The 26938-nt window shown below is 37.3% G+C and overlaps 1 protein-coding gene across 7 annotated transcripts in view; it reads right to left on the minus strand.

The window, feature by feature from the left end:
- Positions 1-5460: 5460 nt before the first annotated feature.
- GANC (glucosidase alpha, neutral C) overlaps positions 5461-26938 on the minus strand; it is a 39791-nt gene continuing 18313 nt past the window's right edge. For 5 of the 7 annotated variants that reach the window (XM_072427932.1, XM_072427934.1, XM_072427936.1 and 2 more), the window contains exons 16-25: positions 21429-21525; positions 20538-20639; positions 20182-20425; positions 20027-20091; positions 19044-19120; positions 18777-18851; positions 18491-18604; positions 17918-18030; positions 15364-15467; positions 5461-8998 (exon numbers count right to left, since the gene is read on the minus strand). In XM_072427932.1, coding sequence (XP_072284033.1) covers positions 8892-8998; positions 15364-15467; positions 17918-18030; positions 18491-18604; positions 18777-18851; positions 19044-19120; positions 20027-20091; positions 20182-20425; positions 20538-20639; positions 21429-21525 — 1098 coding nt within the window. In that variant the 3' untranslated portion in view covers positions 5461-8891. Of the gene's footprint in view, positions 8999-15363; positions 15468-17917; positions 18031-18490; positions 18605-18776; positions 18913-19043; positions 19121-20026; positions 20092-20181; positions 20426-20537; positions 20640-21428; positions 21526-26938 lie in introns of those variants that run through there. The other 2 variants (XM_072427938.1, XM_072427939.1) reach the window with 2 other exon arrangements.

A 26938-nucleotide genomic window follows, 5' to 3' on the forward strand; every position in this document is an offset into this window, starting at 1 on the left:
TTATATATATTGTAAAAAGAAACCCTTCTTTTTGTTTCCATTACTAGGAAACCTACTGTAACTACAATTAAATTGTATTTGTTTTTACCTTTGATGAATTGTAGTTAGTGTTATGTACCTATGGTGATTTTAGAACAGGCTATATACAGTGTTTCCTTAATAGTTCAATTAGAACCAATTTTGGCAGTTTCTTTCTGAGCTAAATGGAGCAAAGCTTGTTCAGTAATAGAAAGATATAGTTTATATGCTGCAAATTATTTACAGTATCTTTAAGGCCTTATTCAGATGGACAGCTATGAAGGTAATTTACCCAGAGTTTCCAAAGCCAAAAAAATGCAAGGAAGCAATTGGAAAGGTTCATTTAATTCATTCTTTCTGAACATCTTCTAAACACAGGCTATTTGTTGGCTTAGAGTGCCATACTAAAATAGGAAATATCTATAGGGAAGAATCAATTTTGTCAAGTAACATCAATAGCTCTTTAGAAGCCAAGCTACAGTTAGCAGTTGACAGTTTCTTATGCACTGGATCAACTGGAAATATACGGTATTGTTTGACTAAATTTCCCCCTCTCACCAGATAAGTCACAGCTGATGCCAGTCAGGTGGTAGCAGTACTTTAAAATCCATACCAGATGTTGTCTTTCATAAAATAGCTTTTCCTGAGAGCAGCCGGTTTGATAACATATTAAACCTTCTACCCAATGAAATTTGCTGTATGGGGGCACCATGGATTTGACCTTTCTTTTAGCAATTAATGTAAGCCCTGTGCATTTACACAAGTAAACAGGAGACGGACGACGTTTTCCTTTTAAAAAATAACTGCAGCACTGGACAGGTAGGTATATTGCTGTGTGGGCTGCACAGGCTACCCTGATACTGATCAGCGCTGCATAATATGTTGGCGCTATATATATCCTGTTTTTTATTATTATTATTATTATTAGTAGTAGTAGTATTATTATTATTATTATTATTAATAATAATAATAATAAAAATACTTATGCATACACACTGTAAATCTGTTATTAAAGACTCCTGACTGTCATACAACTAAGCAAGCAACAAAAAATCAAGGAGCATTCCAAACCATTCAGAGACAAAGTTGTGGAGATGTACAAATTAGGGTTAGGTTATCCTAAAAAAAAACCAAAACCTTGAATGTCACATGCAGCACCACCAAATCCATTATACTATACGAAGAACATGGCACCAACACTGGGCAAGGAAGTGTATTAATAATACAGTTGTTGCAACATAGCTACCAGGACACTGAAATGCAAAGACCCACAGTAGAGGTAGGTTTATCTGTCCTTGGGACCACACTGTATACTACACAAAGTGGGGCTTTATGATCTTAAAGAAAAAAATTACAAAAAAAAGGAACAAAATTTGGGGTCTGCCCAACAGCATGTGGTGGACTTCCCAAACATATAGGGATGTTTTTTTATCAATATGGGCAGCGAGGTGGCATAGAGGTTTGGACTCTGGTCTTTGCAGCGCTGGGTCTCAGGTTTGAATCTTGGCCAGGACACTATCTGCATGGAGTTTCCAGGTTCTCCCCGTGTTACTCTGCTGGTTAATTGGCTTCCCCCAAAAACCGACCTCAGACTGTATAAAAGAAAAATCTGTAGCAGGACTTAAAGATTGTTTAGCACCAACACACCTTAGGAAATAAGCAAAAATCCCAGTGGTTGGATGGATTGAGCTAAAAATAAGCATGCAGATACTTATAGTACAAGTTGTGCCACAATCATTGGAAAACCTGAGCTGCATCCTCATTCAGGTAAATGATTCAGACGGTATTAAAAGCAAAGAATGGGTGAATGGGAGCACCAACCAGGCAAGCTATATATATATATATATATATATTTGTTTATATATTGCATTGACACAATGTAAACAACAAGGCAAAGTATACATTTAGCATTTAGACTTCCTTATACCTGACTTTGTCAGTGATTTTGTTCCTCATACTGGACATCAGGTGTAATGTATGAAAATGTGCTGGTGACGTTTCCAGTTCAGAGAGTTTACAATCTTACTCAGGTGACGGCTGACTCATTCTGTATATGCCAATAGTGGAAGTGTTCCATTTCTCATTAACCAAGGAACAAATGAACTCTTGACACTTGGACAATAGCTATAGCAAAGCTAGAATAATAAAACTTTTCTGTTGCATTTCTAACTGTCAAATTCATCCTTGCCAAGTCTCCTTCTATGAATCAAACATCACAACATACCAGCAAATATAATAAATATTTTATTAGTAATGCTAATTAAAATATTGTACACCTAAATGTTATAGAGAAATCAGTGTTTGAAACGCAGGAACAAAAGTCCAGTAAAGAGAAGTTCAGAACGGTTTTGGAACACTGTCTTCTCTCTGGGGTTGCAACAGAAAATAATGTTACAGTATTAATATGAAAGTAAGATCAGGTTTCTGCAGCAATACATTCAAGAATTTTATGCGCAGCCCTTTTGGTGATCACAGGGCCATTCTTGAGACCCTCTATGGAGTCGACCACCACTGGCATAGAGCCTCCTTCCTTTTATTTTTTGACATGTTCTTTACTTTGCCTACCTCAGGCTACGTGAGCCTTAAATTATATGTTTTGTCTTTTATGTCTTTTCTACCTAAAGCTTCCATCTCCAATGACTTAACAAGCCAAACAATGGTGTCTCTTAAAGTGTCAGTAAACCTTTAATTTTGCATTTCACATGATCCATCTCCTTCCTTTTCACACTGCCCCAATTCTATTCTGTAGACAGGCCTTAGTTGTCGGGTGAACTGCTGTCTTCTGTCCACAATGGAGCGTTCATGGTTGTGCGACCTATGTGCAAAAAAAAACGAAAGGAAAAAAGGAAACACCAAGAGGCCAAACTAGAGAAAATACAGATGAATGGCTATAATGTGAGCAGAAGTTTATCTCCATTTCCTCCAGGATGAGGCTCTCACAGGTTTTTGTAAAAACACTATGTATTCATTAATAATAAAACAGTTTAATAGTAAAAGCAAAAAGAACATACATTCAAATTGTATTTTGTATGATGTAATAATATTCATTAAAATACTTCCCATACCTGCTATCTGACTTGTTTACCTCTTTTGATAAACAGTTTATAAATTAGCTGACAGTGTAGAAATTTATTTAACAGTCATTACTATTGGAGTAAAAAAAAACGAGTGCATTATTTTTAAGGTGAATTCTCTGGGTCTCACTTGCATAGCTGCAGACTGCGCTTGATTTTATGGCACAATAAGGTGGAAAATACATTCCAGGTACAAACATTTTTTCATAAATGTATTTCTCAAATCTTTTTCAGTAGAGAGTGACCCTCAGGCTGGACCCACAAGATTTGTTAAGGAAGCATTCTTTAATTGGGACTACCCTACTGTAAGCTGCCAATCATTTCAAATTTTCCCCTTGAGGATTTGAGTTGGTCACTCCTGTTATAACTACGCCAACCTTTTTATCCTCTGTCCTATAGTAGCCACCACCACTTAATTTAGACCCCATTAGGCGCCAGATTCCCTATTCTCCCAGTCCTTTACCAATTTGTTATTTCAAAGCAAACTCGATATGTAATTTTATAAATTGAAAAAGAACAAAAAAGTTTTTACAAAACTTACTTTGAAACCCCCCTCTAGGGCATGTTTTCATAACTTCCGGGATGATTTTCATCCATTAAATTACTCCATGAAATCTAGCTTCATAATTCTAGTAAATGTTCATGAATAGATTTTTTACATTTATAACTGCTTTTACATTACACTGTTCATTTGTAAAATTACCTCTGTAAAACCCAGATACTAACTTGGTGAGAGAGTTGTAATATCATCATTGGGCAGATGTATGTTTGGTAAAAAAACATGTTCTATGATTTCTAGATATGAATTGCAGCAGATTTAAATGTTTTGTTTTTGTGTTTTGAGGCTTGTGAGCAGGGTTTGACATAAAAATGTTTAATGACTCTGATAATTTGTTGTGTGAGTGGAAAACATAGTAATATTGCATTGGGGATTTTTTTTTTATGGCACCTCATGTTTTGTTTTACATATCATGCCCATTAATAGAAAATGTTTGTCAGAAGACAGTTACCCTGCACAAGGAGAGTACAGCAGTGAACTGTCTTTATTACAGGAAATTGACTGTAATATTCAGTGTAAAATGTTGAATGCGTCAATTGTTATGTAAGTGAAAACATGGTCAAATTTTTGGAGCTATTTATATAGAAATCCATATACCTGCTTTTGGTTCACATACAATTTCTAAGAAGTATAAATAAATATACACACAGTTCTGCTTCTATTTTACAATATAGTAAAATACACCCAATAAACCTAGCAACAAAATGTTGTAAATGTTTCACCTTAACCCAGTGGCATTAACAATCATATAAAATATGTGTATTAAAAAATTCTTTTTTTTTGTGAGAGAAGTGTGGTAATGTCGATGCAATCCAGTATGCAAGTAGTTTTCTTCCTACAAAATATGGTAAAGTCACATATTTCAGCCACTATTTCTCCTCCATAAATTTGACTGACCTCAGGATTCATTTATGGGTATCCTATAAAGTTATTTTCATATCTGTTTACTTTCATTTGTAGTAGGCAATAAAATAAACTGAAAAAGTTATAAAAGTAGGAAAGGTTATCTGTTCCTGGTGACAAGATTTCAGCACTGGTACTTTTCAGTAACAGAGTAAGTACAAGTAAAAAAAAAAGTCTGTCTGTTAGCCCTATTAAAGGGATAAAGTTGTGTAAGGCAAAGGCTCCAATTGCCTGCCTCCGCCAGAGCAGCCAATTAGAGACTTTGCTCACACAAATCCACCCTAATTTGTGGCTGACACGGAACCAGCAGGGTGTGTTAGTTTTGCTGACTACACAGTTTTGCCTTTGACTTAATCCCTTTTGGTGATCACAGGGCCATTCTTGAGACCCTCTATGGAGTCGACCACCACTGGCATAGAGCCTCCTTCCTTTTATTTTTTGACATGTTCTCTACTTTGCCTACCTCAGCCTACATGAGCCTTAAATTATATGTTTTGTCTTTTATGTCTTTTCTACCTAAAGCTTCCATCTCCAATGACTTAACATGCCAAACAATGGTGTCTCTTAAAGTGTCAGTAAACCTTTAATTTTGCATTTCACATGATCCATCTCCTTCCTTTTCACACTGGCCCAATTCTATTCTGTACACAGGCCTTAGTTGTCGGGTGAACTGCTGTCTTCTGTCCACAATGGAGAGTAGACTGGAGCGTTCATGGTTGTGCGACCTATGTGCAAAAAAAAAACTCTAAACCTTATGTTACATGGGTATGTTGGAGGTAGGAAAAAAGGAAACACCAAGAGGCCAAACTAGAGAAAATGCAGATGAATGGCTATAATGTGAAGAGAAGTTTATCTCCATTTCCACCAGGATGAGGCTCTCACAGGTTTTTGTAAAAACACTATGTATTCATTATTAATAAAACAGTTTAATAGTAAAAGCAAAAAGAACATACATTCAAATTGTATTTTGTATGATGTAATAATATTAATTAAAACACTTCCAAAACCTGCTGACTTGTTTACCTCTTTAGAAAAATAGTTTATATATTAGCTGACAGTGAAGAAATTTATTTAACAGTCATTACTATTAAAAAAAAAAAGAGTGCATTATTTTTAAGGTGAATTCTCTGGGTCTCACTTGCATAGCTGCAGACTGCCCTTGATTTTATGGCACAATAAGGTGGAAAATACATTCCAGGTACAAAATATTTTACATAAATGTATTTCTCAAATCTTTTTCAGTAGAAAGTGACCCTCAGGCTGGACCCACAAGATTTGTTAAGGAAGCATTCTTTAATTGGGACTACCCTACTGTAAGCTGCCAATCATTTCAAATTTTCCCACAATTAGTTTCTCCTCCCCTATGTCCCCGTTATGTTATTCCTATGATCTTTTACCAAGGCTTGCTGTAAGAAATATCATTGCTCCTCTGGGACTATGGAGACATTCCCAATCATCATGTTTTTTTATTCCATTCTATCTTACATATTTCTTTAGAATGCCCATGTTTGAGCACCTTCTGGCAGCAGGTTACCAATATCATCTATTACCTTACTGATTTATCTCTGGATAAAAACTTTTGAACAATTTTTGCTATCATCATACACCTTTATTCAGGTAAAAAACATAAAAGAAAACCCCCCTCATTTAAAAGCTTGTATCTCATGGAACTAAAGCAAACTGATTTCCAACTGATGTTGTTATTTCCATTGTGCATTTTACCTCCTCAGAGACAGAGCATAGTTCACTAGCATGCAGTTTTTTGGATTTCGTCCTAACAATTCAAAGAATATATAGATAATAGGGGAATCTAGCTAGAGACATTTGGAGCCCATTCTGGTAGGTCAGCCTTTTTCTCTTCCCATCATTTCTTTGTAAACCAACCCTTACTAAATGTATTGCTTTCAAAGAAATACTAAAAATGTGTGTGGATCCTGGCCCTTGAGGATTTGAGTTGGTCACTCCTGTTATAACTCCGCCAACCTTTTTATTCTCTGTCTTATAGTAGCCACCACCACTTAATTTAGACCCCATTAGGCGCCAGATTCCCTATTCTCCCAGTCCTTTACCAATTTGTTATTTCAAAGCAAACTCGATATGTAATTTTATAAATTGAAAAAGAACAAAAAAGTTTTTACAAAACTTACTTTGAAACCCCCCTCTAGGGCATGTTTTCATAACTTCCGGGATGATTTTCATCCCTTAAATTACTGCATGAAATCTAGCTTAATAATTCTAGTAAATGTTCATGAATAGATTTTTTACATTTATAACTGCTTTTACATTACACTGTTCATTTGTAAAATTACCTCTGTAAAACCCAGATACTAACTTGGTGAGAGAGTTGTAATATCATCATTGGGCAGATGTATGTTTGGTAAAAAAACATGTTCTATGATTTCTAGATATGAATTGCAGCAGATTTAAATGTTTTGTTTTTGTGTTTTGAGGCTTGTGAGCAGGGTTTGACATAAAAATGTTTAATGACTCTGATAATTTGTTGTGTGAGTGGAAAACATAGTAATATTGCATTGGGGATTTTTTTTTTATGGCACCTCATGTTTTGTTTTACATATCATGCCCATTAATAGAAAATGTTTGTCAGAAGACAGTTACCCTGCACAAGGAGAGTACAGCAGTGAACTGTCTTTATTACAGGAAATTGACTGTAATATTCAGTGTAAAATGTTGAATGCGTCAATTGTTATGTAAGTGAAAACATGGTCAAATTTTTGGAGCTATTTATATAGAAATCCATATACCTGCTTTTGGTTCACATACAATTTCTAAGAAGTATAAATAAATATACACACACAGTTCTGCTTCTATTTTACAATATAGTAAAATACACCCAATAAACCTGGCAACAAAATGTTGTAAATGTTTCACCTTAACCCAGTGGCATTAACAATCATATAAAATATGTGTATTAAAAAATTCCACTTTTTTGTGGGAGAAGTGTGGTAATCTCATTGCAATCCAGTATGCAAGTAGTTTTCTTCCTACAAAATATGGTAAAGTCACATATTTCAGCCACTATTTCTCCTCCATAAATTTGACTGACCTCAGGATTCATTTATGGGTATCCTATAAAGTTATTTTCATATCTGTTTACTTTCATTTGTAGTAGGCAATAAAATAAACTGAAAAAGTTATAAAAGTACGAAAGGTTATCTGTTCCTGGTGACAAGATTTCAGCACTGGTACTTTTCAGTAACAGAGTAAGTACAAGTAAAAAAAAAAGTCTGTCTGTTAGCCCTATTAAAGGGATAAAGTTGTGTAAGGCAAAGGCTCCAATTGCCTGCCTCCGCCAGAGCAGCCAATTAGAGACTTTGCTCACACAAATCCACCCTAATTTGTGGCTGACACGGAACCAGCAGGGTGTGTTAGTTTTGCTGACTACACAGTTTTGCCTTTGACTTAATAGGCCTGATTTAATAAAGCTCTCCAAGGCTCGAAAGGATTCATTTTCATCAGTGAAGCTGGGTTATCCAGCAAACCTGGATTTCTTAAAAGTCATTAGCTATTTCGTTAGCAAATGTTTTAAAACTTGGACCAGATCCATTCCAGGTTTGCTGGATCACCCAGCTTCACTGATAAAAGTGTATATTCTCCAGCCTTGGAGAGCCTTAATAAAAAAGGCTTAATGTTGGATGAGGCAAACCACTACACACAGGCAGCAGAAGTTGTTCCTACAGCTTGCTAGTTGGTTATAAGTTTATTTATTTTGACTGTGGCTGTAAGAACAAATTGTAAATGTTTTTTTTCATCCATATTGAATTTATTTAGGTGATTTTAAATGTTCATTTACGCAAAAATCTAAAATCAGTAACAATATATCAGACAATTTCAAGCAAAATAAGTCACACAATAGTAAACAAATAAAATCTAGTACTACATTAGCAATTCAGGGTCTACAGGCCGCTGACCATCAGTGGGAAATTTAAAGTGTTCAAGGCAAAGTATATGATGTGATAACAGTAGGGGATTTCTTTTAATTTTAAAAGATAAATAGTGTATTGCAAGGTAGATTTTTCTTTTTTTTTACAAATTGATGCCACTAAAATGGGTCAAATTTGTTACCGGCAAAGAGAAAAATAAAACTGCCTCACAAACACACAATAAGTTGATCATCTTCTACAGGGAAAAATATATTTATATTGTAAAGTTGATAAAAATGTAGTTAATTGTAAAAATCTGAATTTCAGGTTAAGCAGGACATGTGTACCTTATTTAAAAAAAAAAATAAAAACAAAATACAACAGAATTAAAAACTGTCTTAAAATGTGATGTCTAACAGGAAAATGCTGGTGTAAGTAGCAGAATTGCCAGCAACGTCAAGATATATGTATCTCCCAGTCTGTATGGACTTGCAAGGACAGGTTATCCAGGCTTAAAAGGCAGAGCTGACTGCTGTATATGAATTCCACCGTTTTCTTTCCTCCTTAATGAAAAGCAAAGAAAATGTTATTTAGTCGTCATTGTTACTTTTTATACATTGTGTTGCCTTGTTCCCACTATGTGTAGTGTAGTGTACTGTGCTGTGCTTTACATGATGAGCAATACACAAGAACATGATGTTTTGTCAACACACTGCTACACACAATTCTGCCCTTTTTTTTGTACCGGTATTTAGAGCAGTGTTCCCCAACCTTTCTGACAGCAGGGCCCAGTAACATAGAATACAATTTTGCCACGGCAATGTATGTAAGGCTACGTACACATGTGCAATAATTGTTGTTGCAAAACGTACAACTGACGACCGATCAACAATTATTCATTATTCAAGATTCTTTTGAACGATCGTATAGTGCGCAATTCTGTACATGCTGTAACAATATGATCGATCAAATATAATCCACCAATAATCTACACACAATAGATACAATCGTTTGAATGATGCAGGAAGTGACGTGTACCGGAGAAAGTGTACTGCAGAACCAGCCACGATCACTGAACGACCGTACACACAATAGATTGCAAATGACCGTCGCCCAATCAGATCCACCGCGACAGTCGTTTGTTTCCAGCGACTTTCCTTGTCTGTTGGCGTTGTTGTGCATTTTTTTGTTAAAGATTATCGGACAATCAGTCGTCAATTGTTCGTTTCCAACTACAAATATTGCACGAGTGTACGTAGCCTTAAGCTGCATACACAGGTGCAATTCTTGTCGTTGGAAAGGATCTTTCACGATCCTTTCCAATGATAAGAACCGCAAGATGCATGAACGAGTGCTGTACATACCGCTAGCACTGTTCTGCTCTATGGAGAGGGGAGGGGGAGAGCGACGGAGCAGCACCCTGCTGCGCGCTCTCCCCCTTCCCTTGCATTAGGATCGCTCATCGCTCATCGTCCGTGGATCCGCCAGGACGGATCTACGGATGATGAACGACCTGGGCTGTACACACGCCAGATTCTCGCCCGATATCTGGCCGATGCCGATTATCGGGTGAGAAAAATTTGGCGTGTGTAAGTAGCTTTAGACTTACACTTCTCTGCAATTCTCTGCAGCTTTCCCTTATGTCAGCACACTAGCTGAGAACAGCACAGTAGTGTAAGAGATGGTGTGCTGTCAGGTGGCAGAGCTGCTGGGAATAACAGAGAAGTGAAAGCCTTACTTACAGTGAGGGGAAGAAGTATTTGATCCCCTGCTGACTTTGTACGTTTGCCCTCTGACAAAGAAATGACCAGTCTATAATTGTAATGGTAGGTTTATTGTAGGTGTGAGAGACAGAATAACAACAAAAGAACCCTAAAAAACCCAGTGCACAAAAATCAGAGCTTGATGTGCATTGTAATGAGTGAAATAAGTATTTGATCCCCTATCAGGCTCCCAGGTGTCTTCACTGTATGCAGGTAACGAGCTGAGCATCCTCTGTAATGGAGTGCTCTTAATCCAAGCTTGTTACAGTACCTGTATAAAGACACCTGTCCACAGAAGCTATCAATCAGATTCCAAACTAGTCACCATGGCCAAGACCAAAGAGCTATCCAAGGATGTCAGGAACAAGATTGTTGATCTACACAAGGCTGGACTGGGCTACAAGACTATCACCAAGCAGCCTGGTGAGAGGGTGACAACAGTTGGCGCGATAATTCGCAAATGGAAGAAACACAAAATACCTGTCAATCTCCCACGGTCTAGGGCTCCATGCAAGGTCCCCCGTTGTGGATTTGCCATGATCATGAGAACGGTGAGGAAGCAGCCCAGAACGGACTAAAATTTAGCACTTTGGCATCAACTCAACTCGCTGTGTTTGGAGGAGGAGGAATGCTGCCTATGACCCCTAAGAATATAGGTAAATGTAAAATTATGCACTTGGGAGCTAACAACATGCATGCTTCATACTGTCTAGGGGGAATATATTTGGGGGAGTCGGAAATGGAAAAGGATCTGGGGGTTCTGGTAGATCATAGACCTAATACCAGCATGCAATGCCAAGCTGCAATATCCAAAGCTAGTAAAGTACTTTCTTGTATTAAAAGAGGAATAGACTGCAGAGATGGAGACATTATCCTGGCCCAGTACAAAGCATTGGTCAGACCACATCTGGAATATGCAGTCCAGTTTTGGGCACCAGTTCACAAAAAGGACATTGTTGAATTGGAGAGAGTTCAGAGAAGGGCAACTAAATTAATAAAAGGAATGGAGGAGCTCAGCTATGAGGAGAGAAGGGGACAGGACACCTTCACCGCATCGAAGGGACAATGGACGGGGCCATGTACCATTAAATGTTGAGGGAGCACCTCCTTCCCTCAGCCAGGGCATTGAAAATGGGTTGTGGATGGGTATTCCAGCATGACAATGACCCAAAACACACGGCCAAGGCAACAAAGGAGTGGCTCAAAAAGAAGCACATGAAAGTCCTGGAGTGGCCTAGCCAGTATCCAGACTGGTTGATAGGGGATAAAATACTTTTTTCACTCACTTTTGTGCACTGGGTTTTTGAGGGTTCTTTTGTTGTTATTCGGTATCTCATACCTACAATAAACCTATCATTACAGTTATAAATTGGTCATTTCTTTGTCAGAGGGCAAACATACAAAATCAGCAGGAGATCAAATACTTCTTTCCCTCACTGTACATTGCTCTGCCTTTCTCAGCAGCTCCTGTGTAAGCAGTGTGAGGAGAGGGGCCCCTGCTCCCGCTGTTTATGCTCCTGCTGTCACACTGTCACCAGATTTAGAGCAGTGTAAGAAGGGCTGCTGGCGCTCCTGCTGCCGGCACTTCTGTTTCCTGTCATTTGCAGCCCCCAACTCACCATCCACGGACCGGCACAGGGGGTTGGGGACCACTGATTTAGAATAATGAATGGGGTCAGCGTTAGAACAGACAGCCATGCGGTTGACTGTGCATTACAGTATATTGCATAGCAAAGCTCTTTCATATATTAGGAACAAACTCTAAAATGGAGAAAATATATGCATATGCCCACTGGGTGTGTTGACACAAATGAGCCAAGATATTATTATATCCACTTGCCTATAATCATTTTACAATCTATCTATCTATCTATCTATCTATCTATCTATCTATCTATCTATCTATATATTGTGTGTGTGTATTGAATTATGTATATAAAATATATATATGTATATATATATATATATATATATATATAAACATATATTTCTATTATCTCTATTATTCTAATATTTCTATTATCTTTGAACGATCCTATTGTTATCTGCATGTACATAATCGGCACTATACGATCGTTCACAGATATCATTATTAATCGTTGATCGTTCGTTTAAAAAACGACAATTATTGAAGGTGTGCACATAGCTTTAGTTCTTACACTAGCTTTATCTGCTGTCCTTGTCCTTGATTCTATTTACTTTGTAGTATACTATAGAAAGAATGGGTACAGTATGCCTGGAATGTGAAGCAATAAAGTGCCCACTTCTAAAGTATGACCTTGAAATGAAGGAGTTGAAATGTAAACATCAGAAGTAGACAGACAACAAATCTAGTCAAAAAAATCAAAAGAGTCAATATTCATGTTATTCACAACATTCTGTACTTCAGATTTACCATCTATTGCCCAGCCCTGCTTGGACTGTCCTAATTTTGGATGTGTATGGCTCTAAAGCTCACTTTGGAGAGATTCCTTCTCACTTCCTGTTTTGGCCTTAGGACATAAAGTCCAAGGGGCTGATTTATTAAGGCTGGAGAGGATACGCTTTCATTAGTAAAGCTTGGTGAACCAACAAACCTGGAATTGATTTTTAAAAGTAATTTGCTATGTTAGCAAATGTTATAAATCTTGGACCAGATCCATTTCAGGTTTGCTGGATCACCCAGCTTCACTGGTGAAAGTGTAACCTCTCCAGCTTAGGAGAACTTTAATAAATCAGGCCCTAAGTCTAGTTTAGGATACAAAGAAATGTTCCTATCATTAAACAAATAGCGAAGAAAGCAATAAATAATGTGGTAAGGGGATTAACCTTTTCTATGCTCTAGACAAAACTAAAAAGTAGGTAGACATCTACAAATGTGGATTGTATTACAACACACAAAGAATACAGTAACAAATAGCAAGTGTTTTTTATGAAATCTATTCCAGGATCACCCAGTTTCACTGATGAAAGTGTATCCTCTCCAGCCTTGTAGAGCTTTAATAAATCAGCCCCCCTATTTCTGGAGCATGTTTGCGTTCCTAAACAGCCCAATATTGATAAATGTTCTAATATGTGTCACAAAATTCCTTCTAATACTGGGAAGTTAGATAGTATTTTCCTTCCTTTTTTGTGACACACTTACCTCTTCCTCACCCATGCGGGCAGTAATGACCCTGGGCGTGTCTGCTCTCCCATGTTTTATCAGTTTTGCCCATCCCACCGGCCAATCATGAAATAGCCTTTTAATCATCCCTGGGTATTTAGCTAGCTCAGTCACAGCACTCAGTGTTCGTTCAACTTGTCTCCACTAGTGCTGAGCCCCCTAGCTCTGCTGAGCGTTTCCTCTACAGCTGCTGTTTAATTCAGAGCTCTCCCTGTCCAGCTCCTGTGGTAACCCTTTATTGCCCAGTCTAGTGTTTTCCTGCCTGTTTCTTGACCTGTTCCTGTGCACCCTGTGTCTGCGGTGGCCCTGAGCCACTGGTGTCTATTTCCTGGATCCCTGGTATTTGACCCCTGGCTTCTGACCTGACCTCTTTTGCTTGCTGCCTGCATTGACCACCGCCTTTCTTAACAATTCTTCTGCTTAGCGATTCGGTCTTGTGTATCTTCCTACCCACCCTGGTGTGCCCAAGGACTGCAACCTGGCAGTAACCAGCAGCACAACATTCTCACCAATAGAGGCTCTGGAGAAGACCTGGTTATTGCTTAGAATCTGCGCCTTGGGCCCTTTTGATAGATCACACAATTTTTGTGCAAGCAATAGCACCCCCTAGTGGCCCTGTCTCTATAAGCATAACACTTTGAACATAATGGCAATGATTGTTTGCTAATATATGTGCAGTTGTGTGGGAGTCTCAGTTTTTCTATTTTGTAGAGATTTACCAATAATTATATCCAATAATAATGACTTAATTTGGTACTGATCTTTAACATCGAGGTATATGTCCAGCCCAATTTGTTTTAATTGTAGTGAGGGAAATTTTGCAACAGGAACACATACAGTAATATATATCTGTCAGGAGTTTCAGCTTTATCTTGCCCCAATTAAAAAATAGTTTTTTTTTCTGTGCATTTGCAGAATCTCCTTCACTTCCTGTCTGGTGAATGTGTCATTACCAGAACAACAAGTGAAAGGAAATTTCTCTAACAGCCCCTGTCAACCGGCTGTTTGCTTCAAAACGGTTTTGCATTCCACTGTTATTCTATTGGAACTTGGTTGAATAAAGTCAAATACAACTTAGAAGGAAGTTACATGCAGTAAAACATGTCAGTATTTCTAAAGCTTTCCTGCATTGTTTCCTGCATTATTTTCAGGGGCTGTCCTACTTTTTTTAATTATTCACAACTATTAATCAAGTGTTTTAATATATATTTGAATATTTAAGATTTAATATCCCAAAACATCATGTGGCCAATGGAAGTATTAGAGTACTACGATACAACAACCTATTACAAAACCTGTAACCAATATTACAATGCTATAGAAAGATACCTCTGTGTTACCTGTGACCTGTCAAAATCACAGATTTTTTTTCTGTTATATACAAGAAGTCATAAATAAGAATGGACAAAAATAATGAATGAAAAAAAAACACAGCTTCATAAGCAAACAAATGCAACATAACAAGAAAATGTGCTGACAATTAACATATGACTCATAAAGTAACAAGCAGACACAGAAACAAAACTTCCAAAGGTTTGTTGACACAAACAGTAACCAATATAAATTTGAGTAAAAGCAAAAAAAAATCAATCAATCAATAAATATGCATTGCTGCTAATGAATGAAATACTAGCAAGGACCCTTTGAAAAGAGAATCCACCAACCTCTTATTAGTTGTGGTGTCACACCAGAGTACAGTAGGTTAGTTTTGAAAATCTCCTTTTCTCTCTCTCTCTCTCTCTGCTCTCTCCTTCCTCTTGGCCAATTGGGCTTACTTTAGGGGGAGGGATTATATTTTCACTCATGATTAGTATGCTAGGGCTTACTTTCAGGGGTAGGTCTTATTTTCGAAGAAACAGGGTATTAGTAGTCTGTGAATTTCACTGATATAAGATGTATTCGTTTAGGAGGTTTGTTAGTAGTTATAATATTAATTGAAATGTAATAAAATGTATAATAAAACAAAATCATGGTAAAACATTTGAGGTATTAGAAAATAACAGAGAGCCACAGTTCTTACCAGAGCAATGTACAGTGACTTCAGAAGGTGATTTCTTCAACCCTATGATGTAAACTTTTTCCAGGATGCAATCCACTGTATACTGACCTTCTTTGTCTGCAGAACTAAATAAAGGGAATTATTGATGTAACAATTTTTTTCAAGCAAAAGAACATGTAATTTTGTATCATATAATTTTTATTGAAAATGTTGAAAGAATGTAAAAAAAATAGAACATGAATAAAAACATTACAATGGGATTGTATGAAACAAAGACATCAGTTCCAATGTGTGAGGTTACACTGTATAGTACAGATATGACATCAGTTATCTCTGAAATGTTTACAGCATTGGAAGTGAAGAATATTATACATTCTGAAACATTAGACCATTATAGGTATCAACAGTCAAACAAACTCATTCTATAACCCCCGTGGAGAATTGGCATTAATAACCAAATCAGAGGCATTACTAGATTTTAACACTGAACTCCCTCTTCCTTTCTACATTATGCCAGAGCTTTCTTTTTTTTTTTCTTCTTCATATAGTATTAAGCCAACTTTCTTTTCCCCCTGTAACCTCATCCCCAAGCTTGTAAAAATCTTGTAGGGGCAGCTGGTGCAAGGCCAATGTAAGTGGTTGCACCATTAGAACTACAGCTCCCCAAGAACACTTTCCTACAAAGATTCAAGATGTGGGTCAAACCAGATTCGTTGTCTTGCTGGAAAGAAGCTCAAAGTATGTATGTGTGGTGGAACAGAGAGGGGTAGGATTGGTAGGCTTCAGTAGGTTACCAGGCAGGGCTGCCAATGCTGGTTAAGATTTCATTGTTGCAAAGGCACTCTGTTGTAGATCTAGGGTTACAGGCAGCTGGATTTAAAAGCAAATTTCAACTTTTCCAGTAAAAGTCAACCCCCTCTCATCTTCATATTGGTCAACAAAGCTTTTTGTTATAATAAAGATATCACCATTTTGGAAGTGATAAACAATAGGGCCAAATCTAGTCTTACATGAAAAGTTGAGATTTGCATTGAATTTAAAGTAAAAATATATTTGGATCCCTCAATAGCTTTCAGATAGATTTTGCTGCAGTTGCTAATTTTTAATTCAATCACATGTTAAGACCCAGTTTCCCAGACTTGTGGCAAGTTTACTTTACCCAGTCAGTTAGCATTTAGTAAACAAAACTCTTCACTAGGGAATATTAGACTCAGTAATAAAACAGTTTGAAAGTTGTGTTGAATGTCACAGTAATGTAAATATTTGATGTGCAAGTTCAGCAAAAGATTACAAAAAAACTCTGTATATTCAGTTTGGCAAAAAATGACTTAGACGTGAGTCAGTTACTGTGTTAGAATATAGCCAGTGCCAAACTGTTATTTGTCAAATTTTTTAGCCCAAGGACTGTAGAAAAGACAAGGAGAGATTAGTTGTTTAATGAAAAAAATGAATTTTACCAACAATTATGAAGCTGGTATTTTTTTCAGTATACTATCGAAATCTTTACATCATAAGGTAGCAATGACATAATTAATTCCAGGGTTAAAAAAAAAGCATTCATTTCATGTAACAAATGGCATTACCATTTGGAATTACTAAAGAATAGTATGGGAATGCTTTAATTAAGGGAACTGATCTGACTGCCTTTGAGGGAGTTATTTGTATTTATTATTTATTTACATTTGTCAGCTTTTGATTAACTGTTTATGTATTTTTACAGCTCCTTGGATTGCTTATACTTGAATTGCTGCCAATGTTGTACAATGTTTGACCAGTACTTAGTAATCAATGTCTGTCCTCAGGGTGTCATGGGATGGGGTGAAGGTGACCAAGTTGAAAATCCTTTGGTTATTTTACGTATATGTTAAGAGTGGCCCTACATAAAAATGCAAGGATGGCTTATGTGGTCACCTCCACACCTTTCAAATTTAAATGTTCAGTGAAAGCAACAACATATTTGAGGAAAAAATCTATTCCAGCTTCTAGGGTGTTCATCTTGGCAAAAGTTCAGTCACTGAGCTGCCTCGTGGAAATCCTGGGAAACCAAAGGATTGCCAAATCCTGCCAAAATGCACTTTAATGCTACAGCAACGCTCACATTTGGGATTTTGAGAATTCCTGATATCTCACAATGCAAACCAGTGACATCTCTTCCGCTGCTTGCACAGAGCTCTGCTGCTTACATTGTGGGAGCTGCTCTTCCAGTGTAATCTACACTGCACTGTAGGCTTAAATTTAAAAAAAAAGAAATGTAATTGTCTGCAAAATCTGTATGTTTTTGTGGCATTCAAATAAAAGGCTTGGAATAAGAGGGAACTGACATCGTTTTCTGCTGAATGTCCATGTCTAGGTACTGCTGCAAGGCTTTGTACAGCCTAGGCAGAGTAAAGCAAATTGTTTATGTAGATGCAGCCCCGCAATTGACTTACAAATGTTGCCCTGGGCTCTTTTAAATTGGACATTATTTCTCTAGACTAAAATGCTGGAGTTGGGGGAGACTGCACATCAATGTTGTTTACAAACTTCTAGAAAAATATATAAAAGATATCACAGTCTATTATACAGGTATTCTTACCTTGAGTGCAGAACATTTCTTGAAAATGTAAATCTTCTATGACTGTATATGTGTTCATGCAGGTACTGCAAGGAGTGGCCATCATCAACATACAGCTCCCCCACAGCATATCCCTGTTAGTAAACGATACCCCAAAATTAGATTTTACCTAAGTCAGGGAAAAAAGATGGGTAAACCTGCAATACATTTGTTATGTCTGACACAGATAGCCATTTTAAAATAAGAAATAAATGTTGACTTCTTATTTGGTTTACTATGTTAAATTTTGAACTTGTTAGGAAATGGTTGAATTTAATTTTAAGTTAAAGTAGAACTTTGGTTCCGCATTTCAAAATTGCAAACAGGCAGAGTTTTTTATTGAAGAAGTGAAAGATGATGTCCCTTTTGCTAAAAAACATGCTTACCTGCCTGTTCGCAACCTTACTTACTAAATACACTAAACTGTGCATGAACGGGGGTGCCATGGTGTTTACTTCATCCCAAACTGGCCAATCAAGATGGCCAAATATTTGACACAAAAGAGGAAGATGGCAGTGCCCGCAACTGAGGAAGAACAATTGAGTACAAAATTACCTTACGATCCAGTGCAACATGTAATTCATATGGATAATTCCCCATCCAAGCTGTGGACTTGCCAACTGTGGTGTACATAGGGATAATGGAGCCACCCCTTTGAAATACTGGAATCTACAGGAATAGAAACAGAATAATTTATACAATTATCAAAATGGAAACCCATAACTACCACACCAATTTACTGCAGATGCTTTAATAAATCAATAGTATGTTAATATTAGTCACCATAATGGTAATGTTTTTTATTAAATAAGAATGTTTTGAAAATTATATTAGTACTCACCTCTTCCAAAGTAACAGCAACTTTCTGTCTGTGAGGCCCCTTAACACGGGTATATTTCCTGAAGTCGTACCAATACTGCAGAAAATAGCGAGTTTTCTTTAGAGAGGGTAATGTCCCAAAAGTGAAGTTAAGTAACCTAAATGAAAGTAGAATTTCTAATTCTTTCTAAATTAGTAGATTTTTTAACAAGATGCTTTAATCAGTGTGAACATACCAAAATATATTCCACATTTCATATATTAGATCTAGTAATAAGTTACACTATACCTCTCCCTTTTCAGGAAAAAGAACATCAATGGACGTAACACCAGAGTCCAAAACTGGAGCTACCAAGAGAGCATTCCCTGTAAATAATAAAAAAAATGTCTATGTCTTATAGGGTTTTATATCTGGGATACGTTTATTTCCTTAGTGGTTGAACTTGATGGACTTATGTTTTTTTTCACCTAACCTACTATTTAACTATGTATATTGAACTTGAACATTTCTTTGCATGGACAGGAATTAAAATAATAGCTATAAAGAACAAAATAGCTTTATTCATTTAGGTAAAATTTTATTACCTTAAGTACTGCACAGCAAAGACCATGGATTCTGGCAGGTGGGTTACCATTAGGATACTGCTGGTACATACTGTCAAGTATAATTAAAGGTTCCCATTTACCACCTTCATTACCTTTGGCCCTGCATGTCATGTGCTGTGCAGTTCAATTATAAGGCTTGTTATACCTAATTACTAGTTCATAAAACATTTTTTCTGATTCTGCTACCATTATCAAGATACTGTCATCTTTCTCTCCCTCTCCTTCCTGCTTTTACATACATCACTGTAAAAAAAAGCTGAAAAAACAATAAAAGTGCTGCCTATTTGGACTGGGAAGCCCACTACGTGGAACCTTTAAGTTAGAACTAACATACGTTTATTAAGCAGATTGCATTTTAATGTACAAAGCTCTGCTCCAATAAAAGTTGTGCTTGTTTTCTACCTTGCTGATTGCTTGGGCTATTTCTGGGTGTCTCATGCATGGTTTACCATAACCAGTATCATATGTCCATGCCCACCTTAAAATCTGCACATTAAAATGTTTTTATACAGTGAGCAGGAACTTATGGTTTGGATTTGTGCACAAAAAGAAAGCGAAAAGAATAGGCAGAAGGTGGTCCAGGGAGAAGTAAAAATACAACCTTGTACAGCAACCAAGAAGGATATTTCTTTTGAATATCAGTTCTAAAACTTGTATAAATTGTACCTAGCATGTACTGACTGTCCACTCCAAATGCATCTTGGTATTTGGAAAATTCAACCCACAAAGGTCTGTTTGTATTAAAACAGAAGAAATAAATGTTATTATTAGCCATGGTTTCTGGAGAAAGATAAAATAATTGCACAAGTTTACTATCTCACCTCATTACAGGCTCGGCTGAGTGGTGTGCCTTATAAAACAGCAGGTACCAGTACGGAAGGAGGGTATAACGTTCCTGTATTGCTTTTCTGATTAGGAGAGTATTTTCTTCCCCGAACAACCAAGGCTCTCTGCGCTTAGTATCCTGCATAGCGTGACCACGAAAGAAAGGCTGGAATGAGCCAGCCTGATACCAACGGACCATTAGTTCGGGATCTGGGTCTCCAACAAAACCTCCAACATCAGCTGCTCAAATTAGCAAATGGCAAATTAATCTTAATGAATCCATTCTGAAAAAACAGTTTATTACCCAGAGTCTTCCTTCTATAAGCAGACTACAGAATGCCATGCACTTTACCTCCACAGAAGGCTATTCCAGTCACACTGAGACTAAGTAACATTGGGACAGAGATTTTTAAATACTCCCACTCTGCTTTGTTATCTCCGGTCCATACTGCACCTAAAGGATAAAGACAATGCTATAAATATTTAAATAAAATCTAATACTATATATCAAATAAGATTTCTGAAACACTGAAACAGTATAAAGAATGTAGCCCAATTTATTTTCATCTGCTTAGTTCCAGACCTCTGAAATAAACACAATATTATAGAAGCACTTACCTAAACTTGATCCCAAATAACAAAAAGCAACATATTAACTAAAATTAGGAATAAAAGTAGAAAAAAGGAGAAGTTTTACTAAAAGGGTAAACACTTATAGTTATAGGGGTTGCCAAGCCAAACAGAACCATATAAACAAAAGAAGAAAATGGAAAGGAATGGCTTTTCAGGTAAAAATAGGAATATTACTAATGGTTGAGTCATGCTCAAAGACAGCCTATTAGTAAATTCTATATGGCCAAAAAAAACAGGCTACCTAGAAATCTACCTAAACTAGTTGCTTAAAACACACTTTAAGAAATGTGATTATAACATTTACCAGCCCATATGCCTAACATTTAGTTTATACTATTATACTATTTATACTGTTTACTATTATACGGTTTATACTATTATATATACAAGAGTGGCAGCCGGCCCCAGTAAAGACCCCATATGTAAAACCCAAACAGTCTAGAATCTAGAATTTCTACAACAATCAGCTGAACAAAGAGTGGGGATTAGACCAGACCAACAATAGTTGTATTGGGGCCCCTAGAATGTATTCTAGTAGAGAGCTGGGAAACAATTAAGTAAAAGAAATGCTAGTGTTATGTTTTGTTAAAAATATATCATAAAAACTTACCATATCGCTGTGACCCAGCAAAGAAAGACCTTGTCAACACAAAGGGTCTTTCCTTCCCACCAGAGCGTTGAATTAGGCCCTCGGAAGTAGACATTTGCTGTGACACAAAAGAATTTGTTAAACAACATTTATTCTTTATTAAATTAACGTTCATTTCACAGACATACATTCTAAAATTATAGCAGCTCTTGTAGATTTTGTCAATGTATAAGGTAGTGGTTGGAGGAACAATTTCTATTTAACAAACTTACCAAGTACAGGTGTATACTAGAACCAAACAATTCCGACCAGTGCCCTATTCCATACAGTTGTTAGTGGCTGGCTGGTAGGTACCATGCTAGACAACCGCTTTTTTTTCAGGCTCTGACAGGGAGGGTGTCCTTAGACTTAGCATACTGCCAATGAACAATCAATCATGCTGATTAGGCCATTTCATGTATATGGGTACCTTGGGCCAGCCAGAATAGTCCCACAAAAGCTATTTTAATTATTAGACCATTTCTGATAAAATACCTCTAACAGTCTGAATTTCCTGTTTTACAACTTTATGTTTCCCAACATGGAGCAAAAGAATATAAAAGTAAAATGTGTCACTGTCAGTTATCAAAATGGTTCCTTGTACATTTGCAGTGATAAAAACCAACCATATAGCTAATAATAAAAGAAACAGAAATACCCCATAAAGACATAGCAAATTTAAGCAAACTATCTTAAAGCAGACAGAATTCTGTCATGTGTAACAAACCTTCTTATATGCTTGGGATAATGAACAAACTATTCTAAAAAGCTACTGATGAAGTTAACGTAGTGAGGAATAGTGTCTTCCTTTAAGTCAATAAAAATCAGTCTAAAAAGCTTTATAGAAAAGATTGCGGAACAATAATGGGTATATAAAGCAGAAAAAAGACAGCTGGTAATAACAAGAGATCAGTATTAATGGCTGCACCCTCTCCCTACTGTGATTGCAGACATGAAAATAAAAACAAAGGAGGAGGCAATCTAAGGGATCAGTTTAGAATTTGTTAGTAATTTACATTCACAACAACAATTCAGGAACTTTGCTCCTTATAAATCCTTTTTTCAATGTATTGTTCACAAAACATGTTGTATATGGAGAATGCTAATTCAAATTTAGGTGTATGCCAGTAGCTTTCCAATGTTTTTCAGATTTTATTACTGGAAGTACTGGACTTGCACCATAGGTTAGGTATATAATAAGTATTTTCCAACACTAAAGTGTTGAAAAGTGGACAAAAAAGTAATATATGATGCAGTCTATTATTATCAATAACAAAGTAAATGATAGTATATATATGTCATAATTCCCCTACCACCAGACTAATCAATACTATATGAAAAAAAAACAAATAAATGCTTATATCAAGTCCACAGTCACATAATGTCTTCTCTTTTGTGTATATTGCAGGCCAGCCATCTAACCAGGTTATTAAAAAAATAAGAAAGAGGGGAAGAGATTAAGGTTTTCCTGGAGATGGGCTTAAAAATGGAACCAAACATTGGAAAAAAGCCAGGCCAGATAAGTGTATCCTAGCAGCATCTCTTGTGCTTTTGGAATATAAGATGTTGTATGTTTAAAACAAAAACTACAGTAGGCCTGATTTTACTGCTATTTTCTTTGGCAAAGCAGATTCCATAGGATCTTTTATGACTAGGAGGGGAGGTCAGCAGGCTTGTTTCCCCATATCCTATTTACAATGGTCCCAAGCCTATTAAATGTTCTGGTTTTACCATTACCCAACTTGTTTTTGAACATTAAGGAAAGTGAATAAGCACTACATTTTAGTACATTCGAGAACCATTTAGGGCATATTCCCATTGTTTACATGTCTTTAAAACAGTGGCCCTAAATTAGGCTGCATACACACGTGCAATTATTGTCATTGAAAAGGATCTTTCACGATCCTTTTCAATACCAAAGGACTGCACGATGCATGAACGAGTGCTGTACATACATCACTGTTCTGCTCTATAGAGAGGGGAGCTCTCCCCCTTCCCTTGCATTTTGATCGTTCGCTGTCCATCGTCTGTGGATCCGCCAGGATGGTCGTTCGTACGATGAATGAAGGGCGATGTACACACGCCAGATTCTCGTCCGATATCACCCCTGAGACAATTATAGGGCGAGAACCAATGGACGTGTGTACGTATTAAAGCTCTCCAAGGCTGGGGAGAATACACTTTTATCAGTGAAGAAGGGTGTTTAAAGCAAACCTGGAATGGAACAGGTCCAGGATTAAAAGCATTTGCTAACAAAATAGCAAATGACTTTTAGTAAATCCATTCCAGGTTTGTTGGATTACCCATCCTCACTGATGAAAGTGTATTCTCTCCAGCCTTGTAGAGCTTCAATAAATCAGGGTCTATAACTCACTCACTCACTTTTAGCACAATATGGATGGCAAGCACTGTCTCTACACTGTTTTTAATATGTCTTGTTTGGGGAGCCAAAATGACCAGAAACATTCTCCTATGAGGCCCTGTTTAACCTCCCTAGCGGTAACCCTGAGTAAGACTCAGGGTAAAAAAAAGTTGCTGAAAGCGGTAACCCCGAGTCACACTCGAGGTAGGTACGCCTATGGAAGTACACCTGATTGCCGGCATCCCGCGTTGTCCATCACCGCGATCTCTGTTATCTTCCTCTGCCAGCTTCTGTACCCGATGAGTCACCGGGCAGTTCCCGGTGACGTCGGTGCGTGTGTACATTGCCACAAACACATCTGCAAAGAAATAATAATTACTGCACCGACACAGCAATAAATATGTCTGTAGAGAAACAGGGCAGGACTGACACATCTAGAAAAATGTCCAAGAGCAGTACACTACAGCGATAGAACCAGCACCATACTGACAAAAAGCAATGCAATCTGTACAATACTGACTTGGAAACTTGTGCACAAAGACAGATTAACTACTGCACTGACAAATGGGACTTGAAACTTTTGTTCTGATGAACCACAAACAGACACTTTTTTTTACAACATGCAGTGAGAATCAAATGCAATTTTTTTTTATTTATTATTGAGAAAAATTTTATAGACATAAAAAGATATCAAGAACCACAAAGAAATACAAAAAAGTTTTAATAAAAAGGAAGACTAACAAAACAAAGATAGAACCCCATGCCATGCACCAAAGTGCATGGCAGGTATGGCAACATCTGGGTGGTGCCATCATAAAGTACAGTGAAGATGCCTAACCAAAAGGCAAAATATTTCCAAACTATAAATTACAATTATCCCAAAAAGTACCACCTGAAAGTAGCTCAGACACGAAAGAAAGAGAAAAGTACAAAAAAAAAAAAAAACATTAAACATGGAGGAGTGGAAAGGAGAGAGCAGGACAGAATGGAAACCCTGGGGACCAGATAATTATCTCATCCAAATCTCCTCCTAGAGCATCCCTTATAAATATTACAATAGTCAAATCAAGAAGTAAAAACTGGTTCCACCGAGTCCAAAAACCATTATGTTTATCTAGTTATATAGAAAACAAGAAATAGTAATATGCGCACAATGAACTTTTGTGGCCCTGTCTCCATAAACCCTGCATACCAATAGCATTGGTATTCCACACAAGGCTAAGCACCCTTGCTGTATTCCTGCTCAGTTTATTACCATTCACTAAATGGTGACCAGTTTCAGGTAACACTTATAAGCCCACATACACATCATAATACTTTTCTTAAAAACTCTTTACAAAGCTAACACATAATGAATGGATCACTATTAGGTATTTAAAAAAGGGAAGTTATTTTCAGTTTAGCCCAATAGGATTCTATAAGAAGGCTGCAGTCACAATGTTTAGGAGTGTCTGTGTCTTCCAAATCTCTGTAAGACTTGAAAAACAGCAAGCATCCTTTCTAAAACATTTGAAAATAATTCAATCTCTGCATTGTAAGGCCTGATGCAGACAAGCTCACCTCCTTAGACAGACAAATAACTGTCATTTTTCAGTTGGGCAATACCATTGGTCAGTTAGCTAAGGGCAGCAGGTGTACACCAACTGACACTTACATGCTATTGAGAGGCGAGAGAGAAAGCATCTCTAAAGCGTTTGTCTGAGATATGTCGAAGATTTTCTGCAGATTTCGGTTTCTTTTTGTGTTTTAGGTGAATTATCTATAGGAGCATCCTATACCATCAGGATGACAACACGGAGAGGCCGTTCACAGCCCAACATCCGCCAAGTGCCGTCACAGGAGGAAGGCCTAACAGGTAGGAAAACATAAAATTATAAGCACAGAGGGTAATATTGAAATGATTTAATGTCACTGTTGGTATATGTGGGGATTGATAACAGTCCATATAGGTAGAAAGGTAAGGAACGGCTTGCTTCAAAGCTCTTTTACTGGTTTGAGTAATAGTTTAGGCTCAATTCACAAACCCACATGATAGAGATTTTTTTTTTGCAAAATATGGTAAATAGCTGTTGTGATCATTCTAAGGATGGGTTTTAGGGGAAGCATTTCTTAGTAAGAAAAACTAACCATATATAATTGTCACTGCAGACCAATATTCTCAAATTGCTCATCGGACAAGATCCAGGGTTACACTGGGAGGCACAGTATCAGACCATCAGCTGCCTGAAAGACCCAGAAGAAGAAGACACCCGAACGCTGACTTCTCATCAAGGAACCGAAGCCGTTCTCCAGTGAGCCACGGAGATGAATTCCATCCAGGACTCCAGAACAACCAGATCCCCCTGCCAATGATCAACTGAATGAGGATCAGCCAAGCTGCACCATCTGCTTGATGGAGTATGAGCAGGGAGAGCAAATTCAACAACTCTCCTGTGCACAAGAATTCCACCAGGCCTGTATAAACACATGGATGAGGGAAAGTCGTACCTGTCCCCTCTGCAGGACACATATTCCTGACACGGACATTGAAGATTTGCAGCGAGGCATTGTTCCTGCAATCATTCAGGTATGCAGCATAGTACTATCATTCTTTTATAAAACAGGTCATGAATGTATTATTTATTTTGATTTGTTTTAAGAATTATTCTAACACAGAATATCATTTTTCCCCAGGACATTGGCATTGAAGGTGTGCGTCGTGTTATTGTTTGGTCTGAACTGTTGGAAGAGGAAATTTCATTCACTGCCCCTACAGAACTCGTGCCAAGCATTATAACCCACTGGTACCAACGCTAAGTATCTGGTTAGCAAATCTACAGTCATAAGGAGATCTGTTGGCTGGTTCCTATGCAAACTATTACCTCATCCCAATCAGGTATGTGTTGTTTCATTTATTTCAATTTCCTTTATCAATACCCATAGTGAGTGGTATTTTTTTTCTGCAGGACAAGGAAACCATCCACATGTAAAAAGAATATAGCAGCGAATACCCACAGTTGGGTGGGGCTCCTGTCATCAGGAAGAACCAGCGCTGAATCAGTCTCCGTGGGATCAAATCTATGGACGGCGCTGGATTTTGCAAGGTTATTAGTTTGGGTGCTTTTGCCAAAGGGAAGGGGGCTGCTTACTT

The sequence above is a fragment of the Pyxicephalus adspersus genome, chromosome 12, assembly GCF_032062135.1.
Source record: "Pyxicephalus adspersus chromosome 12, UCB_Pads_2.0, whole genome shotgun sequence".
NCBI lineage: Eukaryota > Metazoa > Chordata > Amphibia > Anura > Pyxicephalidae > Pyxicephalus > Pyxicephalus adspersus.